The following is a 21313-nucleotide window of genomic DNA, read 5'->3' as shown; positions in this document are numbered from 1 at the left end:
ACATCCAATGTTATAGATCCTGGATGAGGCCTAGACCAGCCAGCGGCTGGGAATGATTACTGCGGGATTAGGGAGGCCTGGCTCCAGCCAGTCTGGGAGACAGACACCCCCCCACCCCCTCAAAGAAAGGAGGCCCTGGAGGAGCTACCCTTTTCCATATTCTGTCCCACAGAGAACAGCTTTGGAGCAGCTTTGCTCCAGGTCTTCCCAGGAGACATTTGTGGTCACTGTTCCCATGCTCTGCAGACCAGACCCCATACCCTTCCACAGGGTCCCAGAAGCACCCCCTTAGGTCGACAGGGAGAACTTGACAAGGCAGCCCTGCTTCCAGGGAGCAGGAAAGCTTTCACCCTACCCTTACAAAGGGCTTCTCCCAGCATCTTCAGAACACCTTATGTTCTCACCACTGTTTCAAAAACGAATAGGCAAATCTAAAGGGAAGCTGGAACTTTAGGATAGCCGGGGAAATGAGGTGGGAAAGTGTCATCATTTAGGTACACTAGTTCTGACAGGGTCTGTGGATTGCCTACTTTACAACCTCCTGCACGGCTTGTTAAAAATGAGGACTCCTGTACCCCTCCCCAAACTCCAGAATTAGAAATGTATGTGTGGCAGGATGGGGGTGGGGAGCAGGGCCTAAGTTCTGCATTTTTAACAGGATCCCCAGGAGTCACGGTATGCACTAACACAAGGGAAACATCAAGAGAGAATATGCTGAGCAGAGCCCACATCGAGGGAGGCCACTGAGTGGCTCACATCAGAGGGACAGCTGGTCAGGCAGGGCCTGGGCATGTGGCCCAGTGATCCACAGCGCTGTCAGGAATCACATGGAGCTCAAGGAAGTTAAGGATAAGGATACCCAGAAGAGGCGGTGGTGGTGGTGCAAGGCAGGGGGGTAGGGGGAATGAACACCCTTCGGTGACCTAGCTCCCTTGGGAACCCTCAGCTCAAATGCTGGAAATGGTGAAGGGACCCATCCATCCCCAGAGTGAAAGGAGAGTCCAGTTATAGACTGGAGACACCTGGTGGACAAATTAAAAAAAGCACAGAAACAAAGGCAGTGGGATTTTTTTTTTTTTTAAGTAAAACTGGAAAAGGCTGTAAAAATTCATGGCTGTATCTACTCCAGAAACACTGCCTACTTGAGGCAGCAAACCCTGGAATCTATGTCCAGGGGGCACACACTCTGGGCTCACAGCTTCCTTCTGTGGCTGCTGCTAAGAAATCCAGGAGGAGGTGATTCCCAATTTTGGGGCCCTGATATTCCAGGGCCAAGCACCTAGGATGCCAATTCTAGCAAATGCCCTCTCGTGACAGGCTCCATAGAGTAGGGAGCAGAGGAACTGGCACCCACCATATCACCCCTTGGATCTGAAAACCTCGGCAGGAGTTTTGACAAGGAACCCCTCATTCCCCTCCAGGTTTAGAGGCATGACCTCGCTGTCTTAAACTTGATCATTCCCACCTCAGGGCCTCTGTACTTAACACTCGGGCTACTGGGATCTCATCTTCCTTCTGATGTTCACGTGGCTTGCTCCTTCTGGTCCGTTAGACCCCCGCTCAAATTTCTCTGCTCAGAATGCCTTTTCCCACCGTTTAAACTAGCCTGCAAGCACTATCACATTACTGCTGTGTTTTTAGCGCTTTTGACTATCTAAAATTATGTTTTCTGCTTATTTGTTCATTGCTTGCCTCATCTCCCCCACCAGAATGCAGGTCCCATGGAAGTGGGGACCACATCTGTCATGCTCATTGCTCTATCCTGAGGACCCAGAACAAAGCCTGGTACAGAGTAGGTTCTCAGATACCTGCTAATTCTCTCATTACGGAACACCACCTAGCCTAGGCCCCTCAGACTGAGAAGGGCCCACAGCTCAGCACCATAGTCAGTGGTCAGAAGCCAGGAGTCTTTGCCCCAACCTGTCCTGTCAGGCTCATTTCAATGTCCAGCTCTGCACTGCCCTCACCATGAAGGCTGGCAGGTGTCTGGCTGCTAGGGGTTGGGGATCTGGTCCAGGCACATCTCAGAGTTCTGAGGCACAGTCCCCTTTTTGCCAGAAGAGGACTTTTTGGCCACTAGTCCATTGTCGTCCTTGATCTTTTTGAGTCGAGTCTTGCTCTTTGGTGGGACGGAGAAGGTGAGGGAGCTCTTGTTGAACTCGAGCGGGAAGACACCTACATCTCCATCAAAGCGGTTCTTGGAGACCTGCAAATACCGTTTCCCTGGCCCAGTTACCAGTTTCCTGTCCTGTAGGATCAGAACGTTGTCTGCTTCCTGGCTTGCCTGGGAGTTGGGGGGCAGAAGGAGGAAGCCGGGCATGAGAAGACATATAAGAGAAGCAGAACGGAAGGCTGGGGGCACGGGGAGAAGTAGCAAGAATGGGAGAAGGGAAAAGTACCTCCCCCATCACCACAACTCTTTCAACTATTGACCATGATGCTGGGGCCACTTGAGTCTTTCATTTCCTTGATAATAAGCTCCTGCTGTCTTCAGACTTTGTGTATGCTGCTCCCTCTGCTTCTAACACTTCTCCACAGCTGGATATCCCATTCAACCCTAGCTTCTTCTCATCATTCCCAGTCTAAAAGTCACACTTCACCAGCGAGACCATTCTTGACCACTCTAAATAAAGGAAGCACCATCTTTCCACTTCCACATTATTCTCTTCCCCAGCTCCTTGTTCCATGATGGCACATAGTTTGTGCTCCTCACCCTGTATTCCCTGTGCCCAGCCCAGACTTGGCATGTAATAAGCACTCATTGTACACCTGAAAGCTTCAGGATCTGGTTGGTCTTGCTGCCCTGAAGTCCCTCCCATTTATTTACCTAACCTATTTTCTGTCAAAACTCAACCCAACCTTTGTTGACATCTCCTCTGGGAAGTCTCCTCAGATGTCCTAGGCTGACTCAGAGCTTTTCTCTTTGCTCCCCAAATACCTGTGCTGCCAATTGCAGCTTTTATCATTCTGAGTTGTAATTACTATCTTGTTTCCTCACTAAAGGAAGACAAAGAGGGCAAAGGACCAACTATTATCAGTCCATGTATTCCTAGCATATATATTCTTCATGTCATGGCCCCAGAGGCAGCTGCCTCCTGCCTCCCCAGAAGGACAGCCAAGGAAATGATTTAAGCCTGAATGAGGGCTGTCCCTGGTCACATCTGCCCGCTTTACTCCCCAAAGCTTGGGCTCCTCCAAAGGCCACTCACTTTGGCTGAGCCAAAAATGGATGCTGTTTGCAGTTCCTTGTCATCATCCTCCTTACGGGGGTGAATGACCAGTGTCACATGGCAGCTATTGTCTGTAGCAAACTTCCGGAAGGCCCCAACGATGTAGTCTTGAGCTGCAATCCTGCCCCAGCCCAACAAAGAGGTTACTGGACACAGACAGAAGGACAAGAACACACACACACTCTTTATTCTTTCACATCTCCCCACAAACAACCAACCCAACTCTACCTCCTTCTTTCCAAGGATTCACCCTCACATTTGAGTCCATGCTTCCCACTGCCACACCCTATACCTCTATAAAACCAGAATCGCACATGTATGCCTGCACACATCTCAGAAAACAAGAGTACAGTGTGTGTGCCTAGAGGCCAGCTGCCTGAGAAGACATGTGTGCTCAAATGGGTTCCAATTCAACGAGAATGGAAAGTCACCTGTCTGTGGACAGCTGCTCGTGACCCATCATGAACTGCAGATTGTCGATAACCACATGACAAATGTCATAGACGTAGACTGCATGTTGCATAGTATCTATTACAGTCCTGGGAAGAAGAGGCAAGAGATTCAAGAATCCATTACAGACACTCTCCAGACAATCCCAGGCAGATGAGCCAGCATCCTGCAAACTTTCGGGGGCCTGTTTGCCTGCTCTCCCATTCTCTGAAAACCCCTGACCTGTCTTGAAGACCTAGGCATTCCCACTGGAGCTGGAAAAGGAGCCAAAGGTCATGAGTGCTGGGACCTGTCTGGGAAAGCAGAGTGGTTTGGGTCTGGGGACCTTACCTGATGCTTTGTTGCCCATGGAAAGTCATGAAATAGAGGGGCAGGTCCTCAAAGCGGTCGGCCCACTCATCATACTTGTCCAGTTGCTCTTCCAGCCGTGCCACAGCAAACTGTGTCAGCATGACCCGGGCTAGTCTCACGTTGCTGATCTCAAAGCTACCCCATAGTGTGTTCACCCCCTGGGTACACAAATCCAGGGCGTACTCACTGATGAATGTCGTCTTTCCACTGCCTGTTGGCCCTGCAAGAGGATTGAACACAGACCTGGGTGAGGGAGGAAAGTCCTACCCTTTAAACTGTCAAGAGATAGGTCAGGGCTTCAAGGTTAGAGGGGGAACCCTCTTTATCAACATCTACAGTGTCCCAAATTCACATGCTTTGGTCACCTGATCCTCTGCCCTTCTACCCCAAACAGTAATTTCCCAAAGGGTCACCTGTGAAGACTGTCAGTTCACCCTTCCGATGCCCCTTTAGGAGGCGATTGAGGTCTGGAAAGCGGCTCCAGCGGACACCAGCTGCTTGTTCCACATTTGACAGTTCTCCTAGCACCTCTTCCCGAAGCTGCCGGAAAGACACAATAGACTTGTGCCAGGCAGGCAGGGCAGAACGCAGAATACGAGAAAGATTTAAGCCTCGATTCAGGGCCTCCAGGGGACGGGGCTGCTGGTCCCCAGGCCGCACCAAAGAGCATCTCTTAGGGTTCAGTTTTCTGGCAAACAACTTGGCAGCCTCCCAGGACCGAAGGTCATCCCCCAGCCAGAGCACAATACGTCTGAACTGTTCCAGGTAAGGGAGTAAGGCAGGGGGTAGGCAGGCTATTCCCCTTGGTAGGGCAAGGCTGGGCAGCCCCATGGATTGGTTCAAAGCAAGGCTGTCCAGCTCACGACTAGTCAGTACTACTTCAACATCTCGGCGATTAATCAGTGGTAACCCAAACAGATTGTGGTAGGCACCAGGCCGGGGAATGGTAGTCTCCACATAGTGCACTTGATCCCCCTGGCCTTCAGCCCCTACTACCTTCAAGCCTCGCAATCCCAAGCCTACAGGGGAGAACCAAGGAAAGACAAGACTGCGAGCAGGCCGCAGATACCGCACACTGAAACGCTTGAGTGTGTCGTCTGTCACCTTGGAGAGGCCAAACATCACACGAGCTAGCTGGGCCTCCTGTGGGTCAGGCAGCTCCCAGAGAGGTATCGCTCGGTCCCAGATTCTCCGGACCTCCTCACTGTTCACAGCTTCTGGAGCCTCACTAAGCAGGACCCCTTCCTTAGTCGCATCCCCTCGCCCCTCCACGCTGGCTTGGAAGTCTTCCCAGCTCCCCTCTGCTAGGCTGGCCATGCAGAGAAAGCGGCCTGTGGTCTTGTCAATGAAGAGGTTGAAGGAAGTGGCAACACCAACATGGTCCTTGTGGTGTGAGGCCCCTGCAAAGGGGCTGGGTGCCCGCAGGCAGCTGTGGCCATCCTGGAAGGGGATCCCATGAGTCCGCAAATATTGGCGGATTTCGGTTGTAGTTATAGGCAACACTGGTACATCTAAGGCTGGAAGAGCCTCCTTCCTGTATCGTCTGCGAGGAGGTCCTGGGACCAAGCTTCGGGGCAGGCCCCTCCAACCCATCCATTCCCCACGCAGGGGCAGGAGGGTACGGAGGGAGTATCCACCTTGGAGGAGGGCCCACATTCCTAGTCAAATGGAGGAAGTCACTACTTGAAACGCGTTAGATGCCTGGTTCTGGTGCCTTCACTAGGCCAGACTCTAGAGAGCCTCCTCACAGCACTCTAAAGAGCTCATTGAAGTGGCTTGTTTCTCTCCTCAAACTTCTCCCCCACTAACATCCCTCTGAGCACTCTTCAGCCCCTCTAACATTGCTACTTCACATCTATGCCCACCTAAGAGAGCCTTCCACGTTTGTTATTATTTGCCACGAGTTGATTCTGACTCATGAAGACCCCATGTGTGCAGAGTAGAACGGCTCCATAGGGTTTTCAAGGCTGTGACCTTTTGGAAGGAGACCCCCATGCCTGTCTTCTGAGGCGCCTCTGGGAGGGTTCTCAAGGCCAACCTTTCCAGAAAGGAGTCAGTGCTTAACCGTTTGCACCACCCAAGGCCTCTTCTTTGACATCTATGTCCCTCTGTGTGGCTTCCTTACCTCTATGGTACCTTTACACCACCCTGTTGCCTCTATGACCCTCTACATAGCCACTCCTAACCAATATGGTCTCTTTACATCATCTCTTCACCCTCATCTCTACCAATTAGCCTATAAAGTCATCTACATCCTTTTTGCAGCCCTTCTGCTCTAGACCCCCACCTAGAGCCCTCTTCGCTGCTCCCTGCCCTCAATGGAACCCTCAACACCACTGGAGCGCCTCTCCAAGGCCCCTGCCAATCTCTGAGCCCCAAAGAACGCCCACTTCCCTATCCATTCCGGTGTCCTCCTTCGGTTTTACTACTACGACCTCCGCGCTTCCGGACCCTGCCCCCGAGTCACAAGTCTCCCCTCACCCCTTTCGCCCGCAATGTGGGTCACCCGCACGCGCCACTCGCCTTGACCTCGGAAGGAAAACCCTGCCCGGGCCCCTCTGAACCGGAAGCTCCAGGACTTAGCCCCGCCCCCTCCCCTCGGCGCCTGAGTCCGCGGCCTCCGAGCTGGCGCTATGACTGCGCGCGGGACTGCGAGCCGCTTCCTGACCAGTGTCCTTCACAACGGCCTGGGTCGCTACGTGCAGCAGCTGCAGCGTCTCAGCTTCAGCCTCAGCCGCGACTCGCCTTCCTCCCGCGGTGCCAGGTGAGCCGGGAGAAGGGCAGGGGTACGGTTCCGGGCAGAGGTCGCCCAGGGTCAGGCGCCACCCTGCTCATTCTTCCCGGTCCTTCAGGGAGTTCGTGGAACGGGAGGTGGTCGACTTCGCCAGGCGGAATCCCGGGGTCGTAATTTACGTGAACCCTCGGCCGTGCTGCGTGCCTACAGTAGTGGCGGAATACCGTGAGTGGGTCGGGCTGGGGATGGAGGACGGGCTGGATCGGGGTTCCACCGGCTCACCTTCCACTCACAACCCTCCCTCCTCCCCCCACCAGTTAACGGGGCTGTGCGAGAGGAGAGCATCCCCTGCAAGTCGGCCGAGGACATTGCGACGCTGGTGCAGAAGCTGGCCGACCAGTCAGGCCTCGAGGTGGTCCGCATCCGCAAGCCCTTCCACACGGACAGCCCGAGCATCCAGGGCCAGTGGCACCCCTTCACCAACAAACCGACGACGCCCGGTGGGCTCCGCCCCAGAGAGGCCCAGGGTGCTGCCCCAGCCCAGTGACAAGTGGCCCCACTCACTCCAACCCCAGGCTTTGGACTCTTGCCCCCCAGAGAGGTGGTTGTTTTTTGGTTCAGGGGATTCCATGGCCAGGCAGACAAATGGAGCTCACCCATGAGAAAGTTGACTTCAAAGCTTTTGCCTGGGATAAAGAGTTGTCTTTTTCTTTTCAGTGCCCACTGCTAGGGACAATGACCTTGTGAGCCCCCCTAATCCTTATTGGCTGGCATCTCTGAAACCTGGAAGCTCTCAAGAGTTTTACAGGGCCCTCATTTTCTGGAATCCAAATTGGTAATAGTGGTCTCAAAACACGATGAGAGGCTCAAGCCTGGGTGCTTCTGAAGAATCTGGGATGTCCTATTGTGGCAGCTGTTGAGCCAGAGAGCTAGCGCCTTATTTTCTGCTGTGAGCCTGGCATTGAGCTAGGCACTTTATATGTGTGAATGTCTGTATACAGATTAGAAAACTGACAGTAATAAACTTAACCTAAGGTCACACCTGAGGTCTTCAAACTGTGTGCATATTTTCAACATAAGCCCCGTTTTTTCATTATTCGAAAACCAGAACCTAACAGGGTGGTTAGTGTCAAAGGCCATGTGATTAATCTAGGCCTGACCCCTGGAGGGTGTGATTCTCAGGCCAAGTCCATGGTAAGAAACTTTTCTGCCCTCCTGTTGCTCTACCTCCCCTACACAGGCCCATTTTTGTTCAGAAATGAATTCATTCCTTCCCTTGTTGGGGGGAGGGTTGAAAAGCTTCTTGGGGTTGAACAGGAGGGCTGATAAATAACGAGCATCATCTAGGCTTAGCTAAAAAAGGGTGGTGAGGAAAAGAAGCAAGAAATAAAAAACCTAGACACTCTTGTATGAATTCTCTAACCTGTAATTCCCCTGTTGTCATGCCCCTTATTACCATGAGGAAACCCTGGTGGAGCAGTGGTTAAGTGCTACGGCTGCTAACCAAAGGGTCGGCATTTCGAATCTACCAGGCGCTCCTTGGAAACTATATGGGGCAGTTTTACTCTGTCCTATAGGATCGCTATGAGTCGGAATCGACTCGACAGCACTGGGTTTGGTATTACCATGATCAGTGAATAGTTGGATCCCAGGGAAGCTGAGGATCCCAGTTTCCTCTGCAAATGGTTCTATGGTGAGCACAGCCAACCCTGGCTGCAGAAATCACTGTAGCAGCTTCTCCACAGGCTCTGGAGCCTGTCCTCTGGTGACCAGGGAAAGGCCAGTCTAGACCAAGGAGACCACTCACAGCTGTGGGAAAGAGGGTATTTATTAACCAACATGGGGGAGGAGCTGAGCCCAGGCTCCCCACTCTGTCACATGCCTGTTGCACCCACCTGGGTGGTGAATGGGGCATTCCTAAAGTATAGCCATTCTCAAAATAAATACATTCATTGTAGGGTGGAGGTGGGAGAGGCTGGATGAAGGGAAGTAAAAACCCGTGGGATTCCACGTTCTCAGCTACAAAAATAACAGTCTTCCTCACCCAAGGGGACTGGGGGAGCTCGGTCAGGATTTGATTGTTCCATATGGGCCTGGAGACTTCCGAGGCTCCTGGACCCTAAAAGTGCCACGGTGAGGTAGGACAGGGGTGGGAGCCAAGCATCCAAACTCCCAGCCTCTGCCCTTTGCATAGTTCCAAGAAAGGGCTTCATGTGCCAGGGGAGACATCAGATCGCTCCTCCCTTCCCCCGCGCTGGTCTAGGGGTAGCAAATGCTTGATCCCCACTGAAAGGGAGGCTGGCTCATTGAGTGCAGTGTTGGTCACCTGTCCTAGGGAAGGGTCTGCAAGGACAGCTAAACAGGAGGGGGACCTCCCTCTGAAATGTCCATGGACCAAATCCGACACACGTCTGTGGTGGCAAGGGGAAGCTAAGAAGGTACATGTGAGTGGAAATATAAGCACATTTGTGGTATAGTGTGTGTTACTATGTGTGCGTAAGGGACATGCCTGGAGCTCTTTCTCTGTCACTCAGGAGTGACCAAGGGGAGTGAGGAGGCTGACTCCCAGGGGTGCACAGGAAGGGAGAAGAGGGGAATGATGCAGTCTTCTCTCCCTAGGCTGGCCTGTGCTCAAGGTCTTACAAGAGAGGTTACTACATGGGGCTGGGACTGGAGGAGGGTATGAGATAGAATGGGATGTGGCAATTGAGAGGGTACCCGAAGTCCAAAGGGTGAAACACAAGAAAGAATGCACCAGGAGAAGGCAGGGTGGGGCACCACAGCCCAGCAGATTGACATTCTTCCATGTGCGCATGTGAATGGGCACCGGGCTCAGGTGGCTCTGGTGGCTGGCAGAGGTCTCCTCTGGCTTCAGGACTATCCAGCACACAGGGCCATGCAGAGGGTGGTGACATGAGGCCATCTGGACCCGCAGAGCCCTGCCTGGGAGAAAGGGAAGGGTTTGGGCAGGAGGATGGCACCCTCTCCTCCCAAGCTCTTAGGTTAAGGGGCTAGGAATCAGGGCTGGGTCTGCAGAGCTCCTGGTCCTGGGGAGCACCTACCTCTGAGGAGCACCGGTGGGCCTGGGCTGTTCACACATGGGTCTTTGGAGACTGAGGAGGGGACTTTGGCTGGGCCTGACTCTGGCCAGCCCTACAGGGACATGGAAAAGTTGGGAGAAGGGTCTAGAGTGGGGGATGTGAAAGTAGGGTGGCTGTGTCAGAGAGGCAGTGGCCCAGCCCAGGGCCGACGGGTTGGCTTGACAGAGCACTTGTTTTGGAGCTGGCTCAGACGGAGCTCTCATCAAGCTGCTCTACAAGCTGTGTGTGCTTCCTCTTCTCCAGGATGCGGCTGAGCTCCTCAGCAAAGGAGCAGGGCCCTGCGGGCACTCCATTGTCACTCTGCCTCAGGAGTACGTAGCTGTTGCCATTCATCCTACGTAGCCGACTGGGCAGTGCCACCAATCCATTGGTCAGCTCGGCAGGGGGTGGAGGGGGTGGTGGGGGAGGTGGGGCTGGGGCTCCCTCCCCAGGGATGATCTGGAGGCAGCTGCCCTCCAGGCCCCCAGCCCCCTCCGCATCATCACCCTCATCTTCTTCTCCAGGACACTGGCCGGAGACAGTCTGCAGCTGCACAGCAGAGCCCCCTGCACGGCCGGCTCGGCCCAGTGAGTATTTCCGTCGGCGCCCTCGTCCTCCTCCCCGCAGACAGGCCACATAGAGAAGGGAGGAGGCCAGGATGAGGCAGAGGCCACCAAGGGCAGCAATGGCTAGCACATAGAACAGCCTCACATCAGGTGCCAGTTGGGTCCCAGGCATGGCAGGAGCCTGTGGAGCTGGGGCAGGAGCGGCTGGCTGGACGGTGAGGCTGTAAGAGGCCAGCAGAGTGCGGAGGCCATTCTCCTCAGCATAGCAGCCATAGTTGCCACTGTGCTCAGGCTGTGTGTCTGTCACCAGCAGCCCATCCACGCCCACGCGGTAGCCATCCTGCCCATCACTCAGGCCCATGCTCCCATTGAGCAGCCACAATGCCCGGGCCAGGTTAGACGGCTGGTCACAGGGCAGGAGGACATCATCACCCCGGAGTACAGAGCGGGTCTTCAGTGGTGGTGGTGGAGGCCCTGGGTGGGGGAGGGTGCAGGAGGAGAGGTGAGTACCTGCCCATCCCAGGGCAGGCACTGGAGATGGCAGGCCAGATCATTCACTGCTTCGTCCCCTGCACTGGAGTCCCAGTGATGGCTGACCAAACACTATCCACACATGCTGCCATGTAAGGTTCACACTGACCTTCCCAGGAAGCAGTCAGTGCCTTGGGCCTCTTCTCTTTTCTCTCCATGCTCTCACACTCTCCTGTGGTTTCGATTCCTGCCATCTGCCAATGACTTCTCAGACTCTACCTCCAGCCCAGACCTCTCTGCTGAGCGCCAGACTTGAACATGCTGCCATATGCTGAACATCTCCACAGGCAGTCTCTGAGGCACCTCAGAGGAACTGAGGCCAAAGCCCCCTCCCAAAGTACCCCTGGTCCTTTGCTTGAATTGGCCATCACCGTGAATGGCACCATCAGCTCCTCAGTGGCTTAAGTCAGAAACCTGGGGGTCTCCCTTGCCTCCTCTTTTCCCCTCACCTTTGTATCCAACCCTCACCAAGATTCTGCTTCCAGAATCTATCTGACTTGTTTGCTTCTTTCCTTCCACAGCTGCCAGCACCACTCTGGCCCCATACAATCCATTCTCCATCCAGCAGTGGGGTAATATTTTAAAAATACAAATCCTGCCTCAACTCCTCAGAGGTTTCCTCTTGCTGTTCAGATAAAGACTGGAATCCTCAGTATGGCCCCTGCCTACGTGTCTAGCCTTCTCTCCTGACGCTCAAACACCCTAAGCTCTCTCTGCCTGCTGTTCCTTCTGCCTGGGTATCATCCCCCGACCCTGAGCTCTCTACTTGCCTTATTAATAGCATAGTAGAACATAGTGATTAAAAGCACAAACTGTGTAGTCAGACTGCTTGGAGTCAGGTTTGAATTCTGACCCTGCTTCTTAATAGCTGATTAACTTTGGGCAGTTTACTTAACCTCCCTGTGCCTCAGAGAGGTTGTCCCTCATGGGGGTAATATGGCATCTATCTAGAGAAATGCTGTGAGAATAAATGAGATCGTGCATATAAGCGTTTGATCAGTGCCGGGCACGTAGTGGGTATTCAATAAATGTTTTTTTATGAAGATTAACGCTGGCTCTTCCTTCAGGTATCTGCTCAGTCATCAGCACTTCCTTAGGGAAGTGCCTATTATCCTTCTGAACACTCATCATAGTTGTAATTCTTCCTTTTGTAATAAAAAAAAAACAATGAAAAGAATTCATTGTAATTAATTATTTATGTGCTCATTTGATTGCCTGCCCTGCCTCCACCACAGAAGTGACTAGACATTTCTCATCTTGGACCTGTCTCCTGATTTATAATTCATCTGGGCAGCAAATGTTCATTGAGCACTTACTGCGTGCCAGGCTCTGTGCCGGGTGCTACAGATACAAAGGTGAACAAGACGGGCCCACACGGCTGCTCTCACGGAGCTGAGAGGTAACCAGTTCACTCAGCTCTGAGCTCTGCTCACTATTCAAAAGCCTAACTGTCATACTCACTGAAAGCACACAGACACAGATACTCAGAGACACAAATGTGAAAAGGGATAGGTCACACACATCTGTGAGTGCCACTGACCTGTGTCCCTGCTGTCTTCACAGCCTCGGTTTCCTCTCTCTATGTCCTGTATCAGTGCTGTCCTGGGGACAAAGGATTGAGATTGATGAACACGGAGAACTGGGTTTCAGTTTCCCCAGCAAAAAGGCAGGACGGGGCTGTTATGACTGACCCCCACCCCCCTACGGCTAGCAGGGCATCCTCCACTCAGGCCCTGATCCCTGGGCACATGTGACCTCACTGCCACCACCACCACCTCCCACCCTCTACTCTGACACCTGTTGGCTATGGTGGCAGCTGCCATGCAGGCATGGGTGCTGGGGTCCCAGCCGCAGTAGGGGTCCCGGGCCAGGATGCAGTCGTAGCAGGAGTCGTAGCGGGAGCAGCTGGACAGTGGTAGCTGGATGACTCCACTAGGGGCCCCCACGTAGAGGCTGTGCTGGGAGCCAGAGAGGACAGCTGGTCGGCATTGCCCCAGACAACACACACAGCCACTGCCCAGCACCCCCATCCCAGAAGGCCATATGGAGGGTCACAAGTCAGGGGCTACCTGTGTCAGAGAGATGACCAGATTCTCCACAGACTGGGGTTCTCTTAGCACTTGTATCTCTTCAATGATGTGCATTCCAGAACCCAGAACCACGGCCTTGTGGATCCAGCCATCAGCTGGCATTGAAAGGGCAGAGGGTCAGTGAGATCAGACCAGCAATGGGGTCTGCTCTAAGCCCCCACAACAGGCCTGACAGGGACACCTTGGGCAACATGAGGTCAGGAACAAGGATTCAGCCAGTAGCAGTGGGCCCTCAGGACACTACGAACTCTGGGTTAGTCATGTCAGCAATTAATGGGTTCAGAAGCATTATCGATCAGGGTCAAATGTTATTGTGGTTGGTGACAGGAGTTAGCAGTCACCAAGAATCAATGGTCACTAGGGGCCAGGAATGAATGTTCATTGAAGCATCAACATTGATGGTCACAGAGTTTTGTGATAAAGGGTCATCTAGGCAACTGGGGGTCAACAGGGATCAAGGGTCAGTAGTCACCAGAGGGCTCGGGCCAGGGGTCAGGAGCACCTGTGCCCAGAAAAAGCAGGTCATAGGTGAGTCCAGCAGGTGTGGTGACAGGTGTTCCTGTGAGGTGTGTATAGCGCACGCTGCGCTTGAGCAGGAGGGGCCGTCCGCGTGTGGGCACCACAGGCCGAGCCATCAGTGGGTGCAACTTCACAAAGTCCAGGACCAGGGAAGGCAGATCCCGGGATGAGTTGTAGCCTCGGCTGCGCAGTGAGTCTGTGATGCACTGGGGGTGGTGCAGGGGCGGTGAACCTTGGGCTCCACTGCCTGCCTGCCCTCCCAGTAAGGCCAGCCTCTTGCCCCTGCCGTGGGCTCTGTCTACCCAGCACTGGCCCCAGGCTTAGATGCTCACCGAGCCAGGCCGGGGCTCAGGCACCCCACCGTCATAGCGGCCCCAGCGTCGGATGCCATCCTGGTACTCCATGTAGGGGCCTGTGAAGACTCCCTGCACCTCTGCCAGGTCATAGCGGCAGACAGCTGAGGCCTCCAGCGTCTTCCTAGGGGCAGGAGGTAGGGAGGGGCCTGAGTCACACAGAATGAGCCCACCCTCTCCCCATGCCTCTATGCCTAGCCTGGCGCCTACTGTTACCCTGGCCAATCCAGCTCTAGGACCACAGAGCTGCCCCTGTGGGTTAGCAGGCTACTGTGCCTCTGACCCCAGGTGGAGCTGGCCATGCCTCAAATTCTCTCTTTACAGCCAGCCCTCTCTGCAGCTGATCCTATCTCATCCTCATTGACCTCTGCTCCAGCTCTCCAGCTCTCCACTGTCCCCAGTTCCTTGCCTCCCCACTGTCCCTGCACTGACCACTGTGTGGTCAACGTGAAGGCTGCATAGAAGCGTGTGTGGGCTGAGTTGCCAGCGTCCAGGCTGCAGACACCACGCAGAGTCTCATACTGTGGAATGTGGCAGATGAGACGCGCCTTCAGAAAGGATGTCCACTTCTTCTGCAGGATCTTCTTCCCTCCCAGGTCTCCCTGGGGAGGTAAGGGTACAGGGTCACGGGCTGGAGTCTGAGGTCCAGCCTCTTCACCCTTGCCCTGGCCTCAGCCCTACTCACCTTGCAGACACGGGCCACACGGGCTACGCGGTGGCTGCTGCGGCTCTGAGTGAAGCTGCCAGAGCCCTCCTCGGCTGCACGCTCCGTGAAGAAGTAGTAAACCTTGTCATCGTCCCCCACTGCACTGGCCTCGCTCTCCCGTGCCAGGACAGAGAACACGAACTCAGCATCTATGGGCAGGGCAGTTCCGGAGGCTTCCTGGGACAAGTTGTGTACTCCCCCACCCCTACCCCTCAATGGACAAGCTCACCTTGAGATTTGGGGATGGAATGGTCAGCTGCCCAAGGCAGTGAAAATGAAGACATAGTCCCCCGCCCCCATCAGCCTGTGCCTCATCCTCCTAACCATTGAGCCAGTGCATCGGTGCCTCCTCAGTCCTCAGGGAGTAGGGGTGGCGGCTCCGGCGGATGTCAGGAATGCTCCGGAATTCATAGCGCGTGGCTGTGTAGAGGCCCCCATCTGGGGCAAGAACATACCAGGTATGACAGAAACGCCACATACAAGGGCGTGTGACACACAATGAGAAGTACGTGATACATACGGACAGCAAGTCCCACCAACGAGATCCATATCCCCAAAACAGCGTGCTTGTGGGTGAGGAGCCAGAGTAGGGAGGAGGGCACACTCACCAATGATGAGGCCTGTGAAGCCATGGGCAGGGTCGTAAGGACATTTCTCCTTGCCCTCCTCGAAGCTGGTTGGCAACGTGAAGGCCTCAGCATCCTGGAGGAACAAGATGCCAGAAGTCGGCGGTCCTGAGCACAGGCAGGGGCTGCGGCCCAAGCTGAGACCAGCCTGGGGTCAGGGCCTAGTGATCAGGGCTGGGGCAGGCATACTCACAATGGCTGCACAGAGGGGCTGAAAGGCATGCGTCCCACATGTATAGAGGTGGGTGGCATTGAGCCGCTGCAGGAACCTCACGTGGTTGAAGCACTCAGTCTGTGGATGAGGTGGGGAGGGGCTGTGAGCCCCTTGCCAGGCTAGAGGCCTCTGTCAGTCCAGCTGTTGCCCCCACCCACAGCACAGGTTGTTCTTTCCAAGCTCCCCATGGGCCTTTTCACTGCCCAGAACACAGAATAAAAAAAAAGGGCGGGGGGGGGGTGGATTCTGTGGACAAATACATTTGGAAACCACAAGATAAAATCTATCTTTACTGAAGGACTTCTGAGAACCTCAAGGATGTTGCTGTGCATTGTGGGATTGAGCATGTAGTGTTTTCCAAACTAATCTGACCAATTAATTAAAGCCCTGTTTTGAAAATTAATGTTCCTCAGAACACGCTTTGGGATATGTTCTCCTAAAGCCTTCCACCCAAAGTGTGGTCTGGAGACCAGCAGCGTCAGCTTCGCTGACAGCTTGTTAGAAATGCAGACTCTCAGGCCCTTCCCCAGGCCTACTGACTTAGAAGCTGCATTTTAATAATATACCTTGGTGATTCAGGTGCACATTACAGTTTGAGAGTCTCTGAAGTGTCAAAAATTGCCAAGTGCCCTTTGTCACAGAATAAAATCCAACCCTGCAGCTGGGCATTATGGCCTCCATGACTGGGCTCCACCTGCCTCACCAGTCCCTTTCTACCTACGCTGCCCCAGGAGGCAGCCTCCTTTGTCAGAATCTCCTGGAGATGCCTCTTTAAACACTGCTGCCCAACATCGCCCCAGATCCACTGAACCAGAATCCCCAGTCTGGTAGACCTTGGAAAAGGGTATTTAAAAAAAGCACTCTACTGGACCTGTTATATAGCCAGACGTTGATGCCCTACAGACACCCTGTTCTTTAGTCAGAAACGGCTGACACTTCACTAATGTCCCTCCATACTGGGCTCCATACTGGGCTGTTCCTTCACCAAAACCTTGCTTTTCTAAAATGGGAGATACTACTACTTCATAGGGTTATTTTCGAATTAGAATTAGAATAGCTATATCAGCCCTTTTTCAAAAACCAAAAACAAAACCATTGCTGTTGGGTCAATTCCAACTCAAAGTGACCACATAGGACAGAGCAGAACTGCCCCATAGAGTTTCCAAGGAGTGGCTGGTAGATTTGAACTGCTCACCTTTTGGTTAACAGCCTGAGCTCTTAACCACAGCACCATCGGGGAGAGCTCTAGTGACCCTATAGCACTTATTAAAACCAACCCCGTTGCCATTGAGAAGATTCCGACTCATAACAACCCTGCAGCACTTATTAAAAAAACACACAGCACTTATTAGGGGTTGCTTATTATTCCTATCATGATTATTATTTGGGAGCCCAGAGGAGATTAAGATACCATAAGCAGGCCAAACTAATCGGCCACCAGATATTTGGATTAGAAGCGCTGCGCCCAGGACCCGGTGCTTGGGCAACACCTATTTATTGTGATTGCTGTGATGGACTGGCTAGTCTGTGCCTCTTCATCTATCTTTACCAACCCTGACAACCCCAACAGAGAGGGAGGAAAGGAGCTGGGGACAGGGCAGACCACGTACCTGGTTGTTTTTCCCTTTTTGATGACATTTGCTTTGCATCTCTGGGGAGGCCTCCCAGGGGATCTGGTGGGTGAAAGGGAATGGGCTGATGTGTTGACCCCAACTCCCTTCCTTCTTCTCACTAGCCGTGGGGCCGGGGTTGGGAAATTGGATCCAAGGGAGCTGGGGAAGTCGGAGTGAGCATGAATTTCAGGGGCATTGGATACAAGGGAGGCTTGGGCTGAGAAGGACAACCCTGTCTGAGCAGGGGGCTGTAGAGAGCTGGCAGGGTTTCTGGAAAGTTGAGGTCCCAGTGAGCTGGATCAGGCTGGAGACGCTCTGGGTAGTCCATATCCCAGACTGACCTCTTTGTGAGTCCCATCTCCTATGTCTAGAGCGTTGAGAGAGAACAGGGCACCTCGGGCTCCCACCAGCAGCCTTCCTGAAGCTTCCTCCAGCAGCAGGATTGAGTAGTTCTGGGCTCGGCCCTTGAAATGCCGGGTCCCAGAGAGCTCTGGGGAGAGTGGGAGCTATGAGCCGAGCCCAGCTCTGAGGCTGCCTCCCCACCCCCAGCCCTGGCTTCTGCTGCCTCTCAAGTTTGGGAATCTAACCTTCGTAGGGGATGGTAACCCGCGGGATAGCATCTAGTTCTCTGGACGGTCTTCGTAGGGAGGGTCCGGGGACTGCTGTGGCTGCCAGGAAGCTCAGGAGGAGGGGCCAGAGCCTTCCCCACATCTTCCTGGGGAGGCCCAGACCAACCAGATCCCCAATGGGAGCCAGGGCCAAGTCACAAGAAGGGGGTTATAGAAAGAACAGTCTCAGGGGTCAAGGTTCAGGGAAGTCACGTGGAAGGCGAGGGGTCATGAAGGCATGGGGGTCACTGAGTCATGGGGCCAGGGGGGATCCTGGAATCGGGGGGACATGGGGTCGCAGGGTTGTGTGGCCATGGAATCCCAGCTAAGAGGTCAGAGGAAGGGACGGATCACACGCAGCCTTTCTGCATCAAATACCAGCTCCATGGTGAAGGAGGAAGTCGTAGGGTCACAGAAGGGTTGTAGATCACGGATGTGGTCACCCTGTCCTCGACAGCAGGCCTAGTCCTTGTTCTCTTAAATTGGTTTTCTGAAAAAAAGCAGAAAAAAAAGGCTCTTTGATCTGTATGTGGGGTGGAAGGTGGATGACATTACCCCCAGACTTCTGGGGGCACTGAAGAAGGAGGCCCAGCAGCCACGGAGCTCCCAGACCAGGACCGCGCCAGTCGCTCAGTCCAACTCTGCTCTGATCCAGGAGATTGGGGTGGAATGCTCCTCCTTACACGACCCCACATGCCCAGCACCACTCTCCTCTGGCCAAGGAGGAAGAAGCTCAGAAGCTTGGTGAAGTCCCTATCTTGGGGGAGCTAGGGTTCTCAGGGAGATTGCCTGCTCCTTGAAACAGTGACATCCAACCAGGCGGCGATGGCCCTACTGCCTGTGGGGGTGGGTGCCTTACGCAGGAAGGCATGGGCAGAGAGGTTTAATGGGCCTTTGTTTATTCTGTCTTGTTTTCCCTTTGTTTTTTTCTTTTCCCTAGCCCGAGAGCTCCCTCTGGAATTTCTCTTTAATTAGACACTTCTCCTCCCCTCCCGGCATTCTTCTCTGAGGGGGTGCACATCTCTGTTCTGCCCCTGCGAGTCTGTACTACACCCTCTGGCTAGGCGGCCACAAGCGTCCCTACCTGCAAACAGGCGCTTACAGGCACAGCTGTATCTGGGCCACCCTAGCTACACAGGTGTAGTGTCTGTGCAAGAGGCTCTCGTGTACCAGGCTAGGTAATTGGGACATGAACAACGTGAAGGTGAACCACGGGATTCCTGAGCTCTTGGTTGGAGACCATTCCCACACCTGAACCCTCCCTTAAGCCAACCAGTTATGGATAGGGTGGAGATGGCGGCAAGTCTTCTTACCTCCTGGAATAGCCCTCCCCAGCCCCTGTAATTTAAAGAAAGGCCTGGTGGTCTACATCTGAAAAATCACCCATTGAAAATCCTATGGAGCACAGTTCCACTCTGACACACATGGGTTGCCATGAGTCAGACTTGGCTCCACAGCAGTTGGTTTTCTTTTTTTTGCCCCTGTAAGAGGCCTCCTGATCGCTGAGGGGGCTCCTGAAGGCTTCCTGGGCTAGGGTGGAGGAGGCTTTGACCCACCCCATCTCATGATAGTCCCACAGACAGGGCCAGAGAGGCCACTGGCCTCCTCCCCCACCTTTGATGTCAAATATTAACTCTCCAGCCTTGAGGAGAGGGGAGGGACCAGGAACTAGACAGAGGGAGAACAGGAAGTTGAAGTGTTTGTTTGTTCAAGAGGTAAAGGTCAGCCCTGCAGTGCAGAGGGGGAGAATGAAGTATGAGATGAAGTACAAGAGGAAGAGAAGGGGGTCTCTGAACCACAGAAAGGGCACCAGCTCCTGGTTTGGGGCCTGGGGCAGCAGGAGGCCCCAGGCAAGCTGCCCATGCCCCACCCCCTACTATGGAGGCACACCTGTTTACCTTTGGGGCCTCCTATTTGCGTAGCGCTGAGCAGGTGGAGGGGCTGTTTGGCTTGGAAGGGTCATTCTCTAGGATTGGGCAGCAGGAACACACCCCAGGTCAGAGAAACCCCTCAGAATGTGGTGCCTGGAGTGCTTACCCAGGTATACTCTAAGTCGCACGTGTCCAGAGGAAGGTGATGTGCACGCACATGGTGCACCTAGGCTCATGTTCACAAGGAGTGCTGTGAGCACACATGTATGCACAGGACAATCATGCACATGTACACACAGGAGGGAGGTTTGTGCAAATACATGCTCATGCAGAGGGCCATGGCCCTGTGTGTTCATGCATATTCACATGAGAGGCTGTACCCACATGCCCGTTCACTCAGCACTTCACACGTCCTCAGAGGTTGGCAAGGGAGGGTCCCGCATATACACACACAGGGACATGCACCAAACCCATTCACACAGTGGGTCAGGCACACACATGTTCACATGAGGATTAATTTAAGCACATGCCTGTTCACACAGATTCCTCATACACAATAACATGCACACAGAGGCCAGCACATGTACACACTAGCTTGGAGGCTGCCAGTGTCCACTGAGGCACAGACACAGAGCAGGACCCCACCTCCCTTCCTGAAAGTCAACAGTGTGTGTTTGGGTATGGCTGGAGGGGACTTCTGACCTCGGAAAGAGGTGCATGGGTCAAGGCAGCTCTGCAGGAGAGAGAGGGGTACCTAATTCTGGCAGGAGCATGGGCCTAGCATTGGCAAGGGAAAGAGGGAATGAATCATGTAACTTAGCACCTCCCTAACCTCCCTACCCCTATGTACACTGCAATTCTAGGTATGCTAGCAGGGCCTGAGCTCTCAACCCCAAATTAACCTGTTGGGAGGGCGGAGCTAAATGGGTGGGGCGGAGAATGCTTCCCCACCCCGGTGGCGAAGAGGGTTCAAGGTCTCCCGTCCACACCCCACGCTCCACCTCGAGTTCACAGTTCAGGTTCCTTCCGGAGCCAGCCCCCTGAACTCTGGCCATCTTCCCACTATTGGATCCCAGGGCGGAGGGAGCTGGGGAGGGGAGAGCCCCAAATAGGGTCAATGGAGGATCTGCAGACTCTCCACCTTCATCCCGGCTGCCCACCTGCTATTGCAGGGGCATCTCCCTCTGCCCTGTGGGGTGGCGGTCTACCCTGGGCTGAGCGAGCCCCTTCTCTATCCTACCCTCTCCCCCGCCCCCAATCCTAGACAGTCCGCGACTCCCTCCCCTCGTCAGGTCTAACCTCAGTCTTTACTGCTGCAGCTCGAGGACAAGCTCTCCTACAATCCCGCCGGGCGCCGAGAGACGCGACCCAGATCCCGGAGAACACTGCTCACCCCGCAGGCCGCCGCCCCGCGCCGGTGCCCGACTCCTGGGTTGCGGGACTGCGCCTAGCGCGGCCCGCGGCCTGGCTCGCGCCGCTCTAGAGTCTTTCTGCGGGTTCGGGGGGCTTGGCCGCGAGAAAGGCCTGGCGCAGCTGCAAGGGTGGACTGGACGCGGGGAAGATCTTCCTTGGTCGCCGCCCCCAGTCCCCGCCGCCCTCCGCACTCCCCGCTCCCTCACCTTTGAGCTCGGATCCCAGGCTATACAAACCGCCTCGCGTGGCTCCGCGGCCCCGCGGTCCCGGCTGCTGGAGGAGGGGGCCGCGGCCGGAGGCGGGGCGGGAGGAGGCGGAGCCGGGCGTGGGCGGGGGCCAGGGAGGCGGGACCCACGGA

General features: G+C 54.5%; 3 protein-coding genes across 9 annotated transcripts; 1 reads left to right on the top strand and 2 right to left on the bottom strand.

The window, feature by feature from the left end:
• Positions 1-1050: 1050 nt before the first annotated feature.
• Positions 1051-6550, bottom strand: TWNK (twinkle mtDNA helicase). Of its 3 annotated transcripts, none has more exons than XM_049855585.1 (5): positions 6513-6550; positions 4011-4251; positions 3662-3769; positions 3210-3351; positions 1051-2284 (listed from the first exon to the last, which is right to left on the bottom strand). In XM_049855585.1, exons 2-5 carry the CDS (start codon positions 4130-4132, stop codon positions 1994-1996), a joined length of 663 nt encoding a protein of 220 aa, XP_049711542.1. In that variant the 5' UTR covers positions 4133-4251; positions 6513-6550; the 3' UTR covers positions 1051-1993. The 3 variants fall into 3 exon arrangements, with proteins under 3 accessions (XP_049711542.1, XP_049711540.1, XP_049711541.1); XM_049855583.1 differs by lacking the exon at positions 6513-6550 and adding an exon at positions 4445-6502; XM_049855584.1 differs by lacking the exons at positions 3662-3769; positions 6513-6550 and adding an exon at positions 4445-6502.
• Positions 6551-6610: 60 nt separating this feature from the next.
• Positions 6611-7804, top strand: MRPL43 (mitochondrial ribosomal protein L43). The gene is made up of 3 exons (XM_049855586.1): positions 6611-6795; positions 6884-6990; positions 7083-7804. The coding sequence occupies exons 1-3, from the start codon at positions 6665-6667 to the stop codon at positions 7310-7312; spliced, it is 468 nt and encodes a 155-aa protein (XP_049711543.1). The 5' UTR covers positions 6611-6664; the 3' UTR covers positions 7313-7804.
• Positions 7805-9622: 1818 nt separating this feature from the next.
• On the bottom strand, positions 9623-21267 carry SEMA4G (semaphorin 4G). Of its 5 annotated transcripts, none has more exons than XR_007513472.1 (16): positions 21162-21267; positions 17651-18161; positions 17405-17553; positions 17061-17123; positions 15430-15528; positions 15219-15312; positions 14935-15048; positions 14590-14759; positions 14337-14506; positions 13884-14028; positions 13505-13757; positions 13012-13127; positions 12740-12900; positions 12483-12544; positions 9828-10885; positions 9623-9708 (listed from the first exon to the last, which is right to left on the bottom strand). XR_007513472.1 is itself a non-coding variant. In XM_049855582.1 (15 exons), exons 2-15 carry the CDS (start codon positions 17772-17774, stop codon positions 10053-10055), a joined length of 2553 nt encoding a protein of 850 aa, XP_049711539.1. In that variant the 5' UTR covers positions 17775-18161; positions 20842-21149; the 3' UTR covers positions 9695-10052. The 5 variants fall into 5 exon arrangements, 1 of the variants encoding a protein (XP_049711539.1); XR_007513471.1 differs by lacking the exon at positions 21162-21267 and adding an exon at positions 20842-21149; XR_007513474.1 differs by lacking the exon at positions 21162-21267 and adding an exon at positions 20842-21149 and having other exon boundaries at positions 13535-13757.
• Positions 21268-21313: the final 46 nt, after the last annotated feature.

The sequence above is a fragment of the Elephas maximus genome, chromosome 16, assembly GCF_024166365.1.
Source record: "Elephas maximus indicus isolate mEleMax1 chromosome 16, mEleMax1 primary haplotype, whole genome shotgun sequence".
Classification (NCBI taxonomy): Eukaryota; Metazoa; Chordata; class Mammalia; order Proboscidea; family Elephantidae; genus Elephas; species Elephas maximus.
Note: the sequence above shows the minus strand (reverse complement) of the source record. Positions and strands in the feature narration are given on the sequence as shown.

Bases quoted from the DNA above. Each gene is read 5' to 3' on its own strand.
- TWNK (XM_049855583.1), bottom strand. From the start codon at position 5,687: ATGTGGGCCCTCCTCCAAGGTGGATACTCCCTCCGTACCCTCCTGCCC. The intron at 4,252-4,444 runs GTGACCCTTTGG...ATCCTCTTGCAG, and splicing joins TGAACTGACAGTCTTCACAG to GGCCAACAGGCAGTGGAAAG. The intron at 3,770-4,010 runs GTAAGGTCCCCA...TCTTCTTCCCAG, and splicing joins CATGGGCAACAAAGCATCAG to GACTGTAATAGATACTATGC.
- MRPL43 (XM_049855586.1), top strand. From the start codon at position 6,665: ATGACTGCGCGCGGGACTGCGAGCCGCTTCCTGACCAGTGTCCTTCAC. The intron at 6,796-6,883 runs GTGAGCCGGGAG...CCGGTCCTTCAG, and splicing joins CCTTCCTCCCGCGGTGCCAG to GGAGTTCGTGGAACGGGAGG. The intron at 6,991-7,082 runs GTGAGTGGGTCG...TCCCCCCACCAG, and splicing joins TACAGTAGTGGCGGAATACC to TTAACGGGGCTGTGCGAGAG.
- SEMA4G (XM_049855582.1), bottom strand. From the start codon at position 17,774: ATGTGGGGAAGGCTCTGGCCCCTCCTCCTGAGCTTCCTGGCAGCCACA. The intron at 17,124-17,404 runs GTCAGTCTGGGA...TTCACCCACCAG, and splicing joins GAGATGGGACTCACAAAGAG to ATCCCCTGGGAGGCCTCCCC. The intron at 15,313-15,429 runs GTGAGTATGCCT...TTGTTCCTCCAG, and splicing joins AGCCCCTCTGTGCAGCCATT to GATGCTGAGGCCTTCACGTT.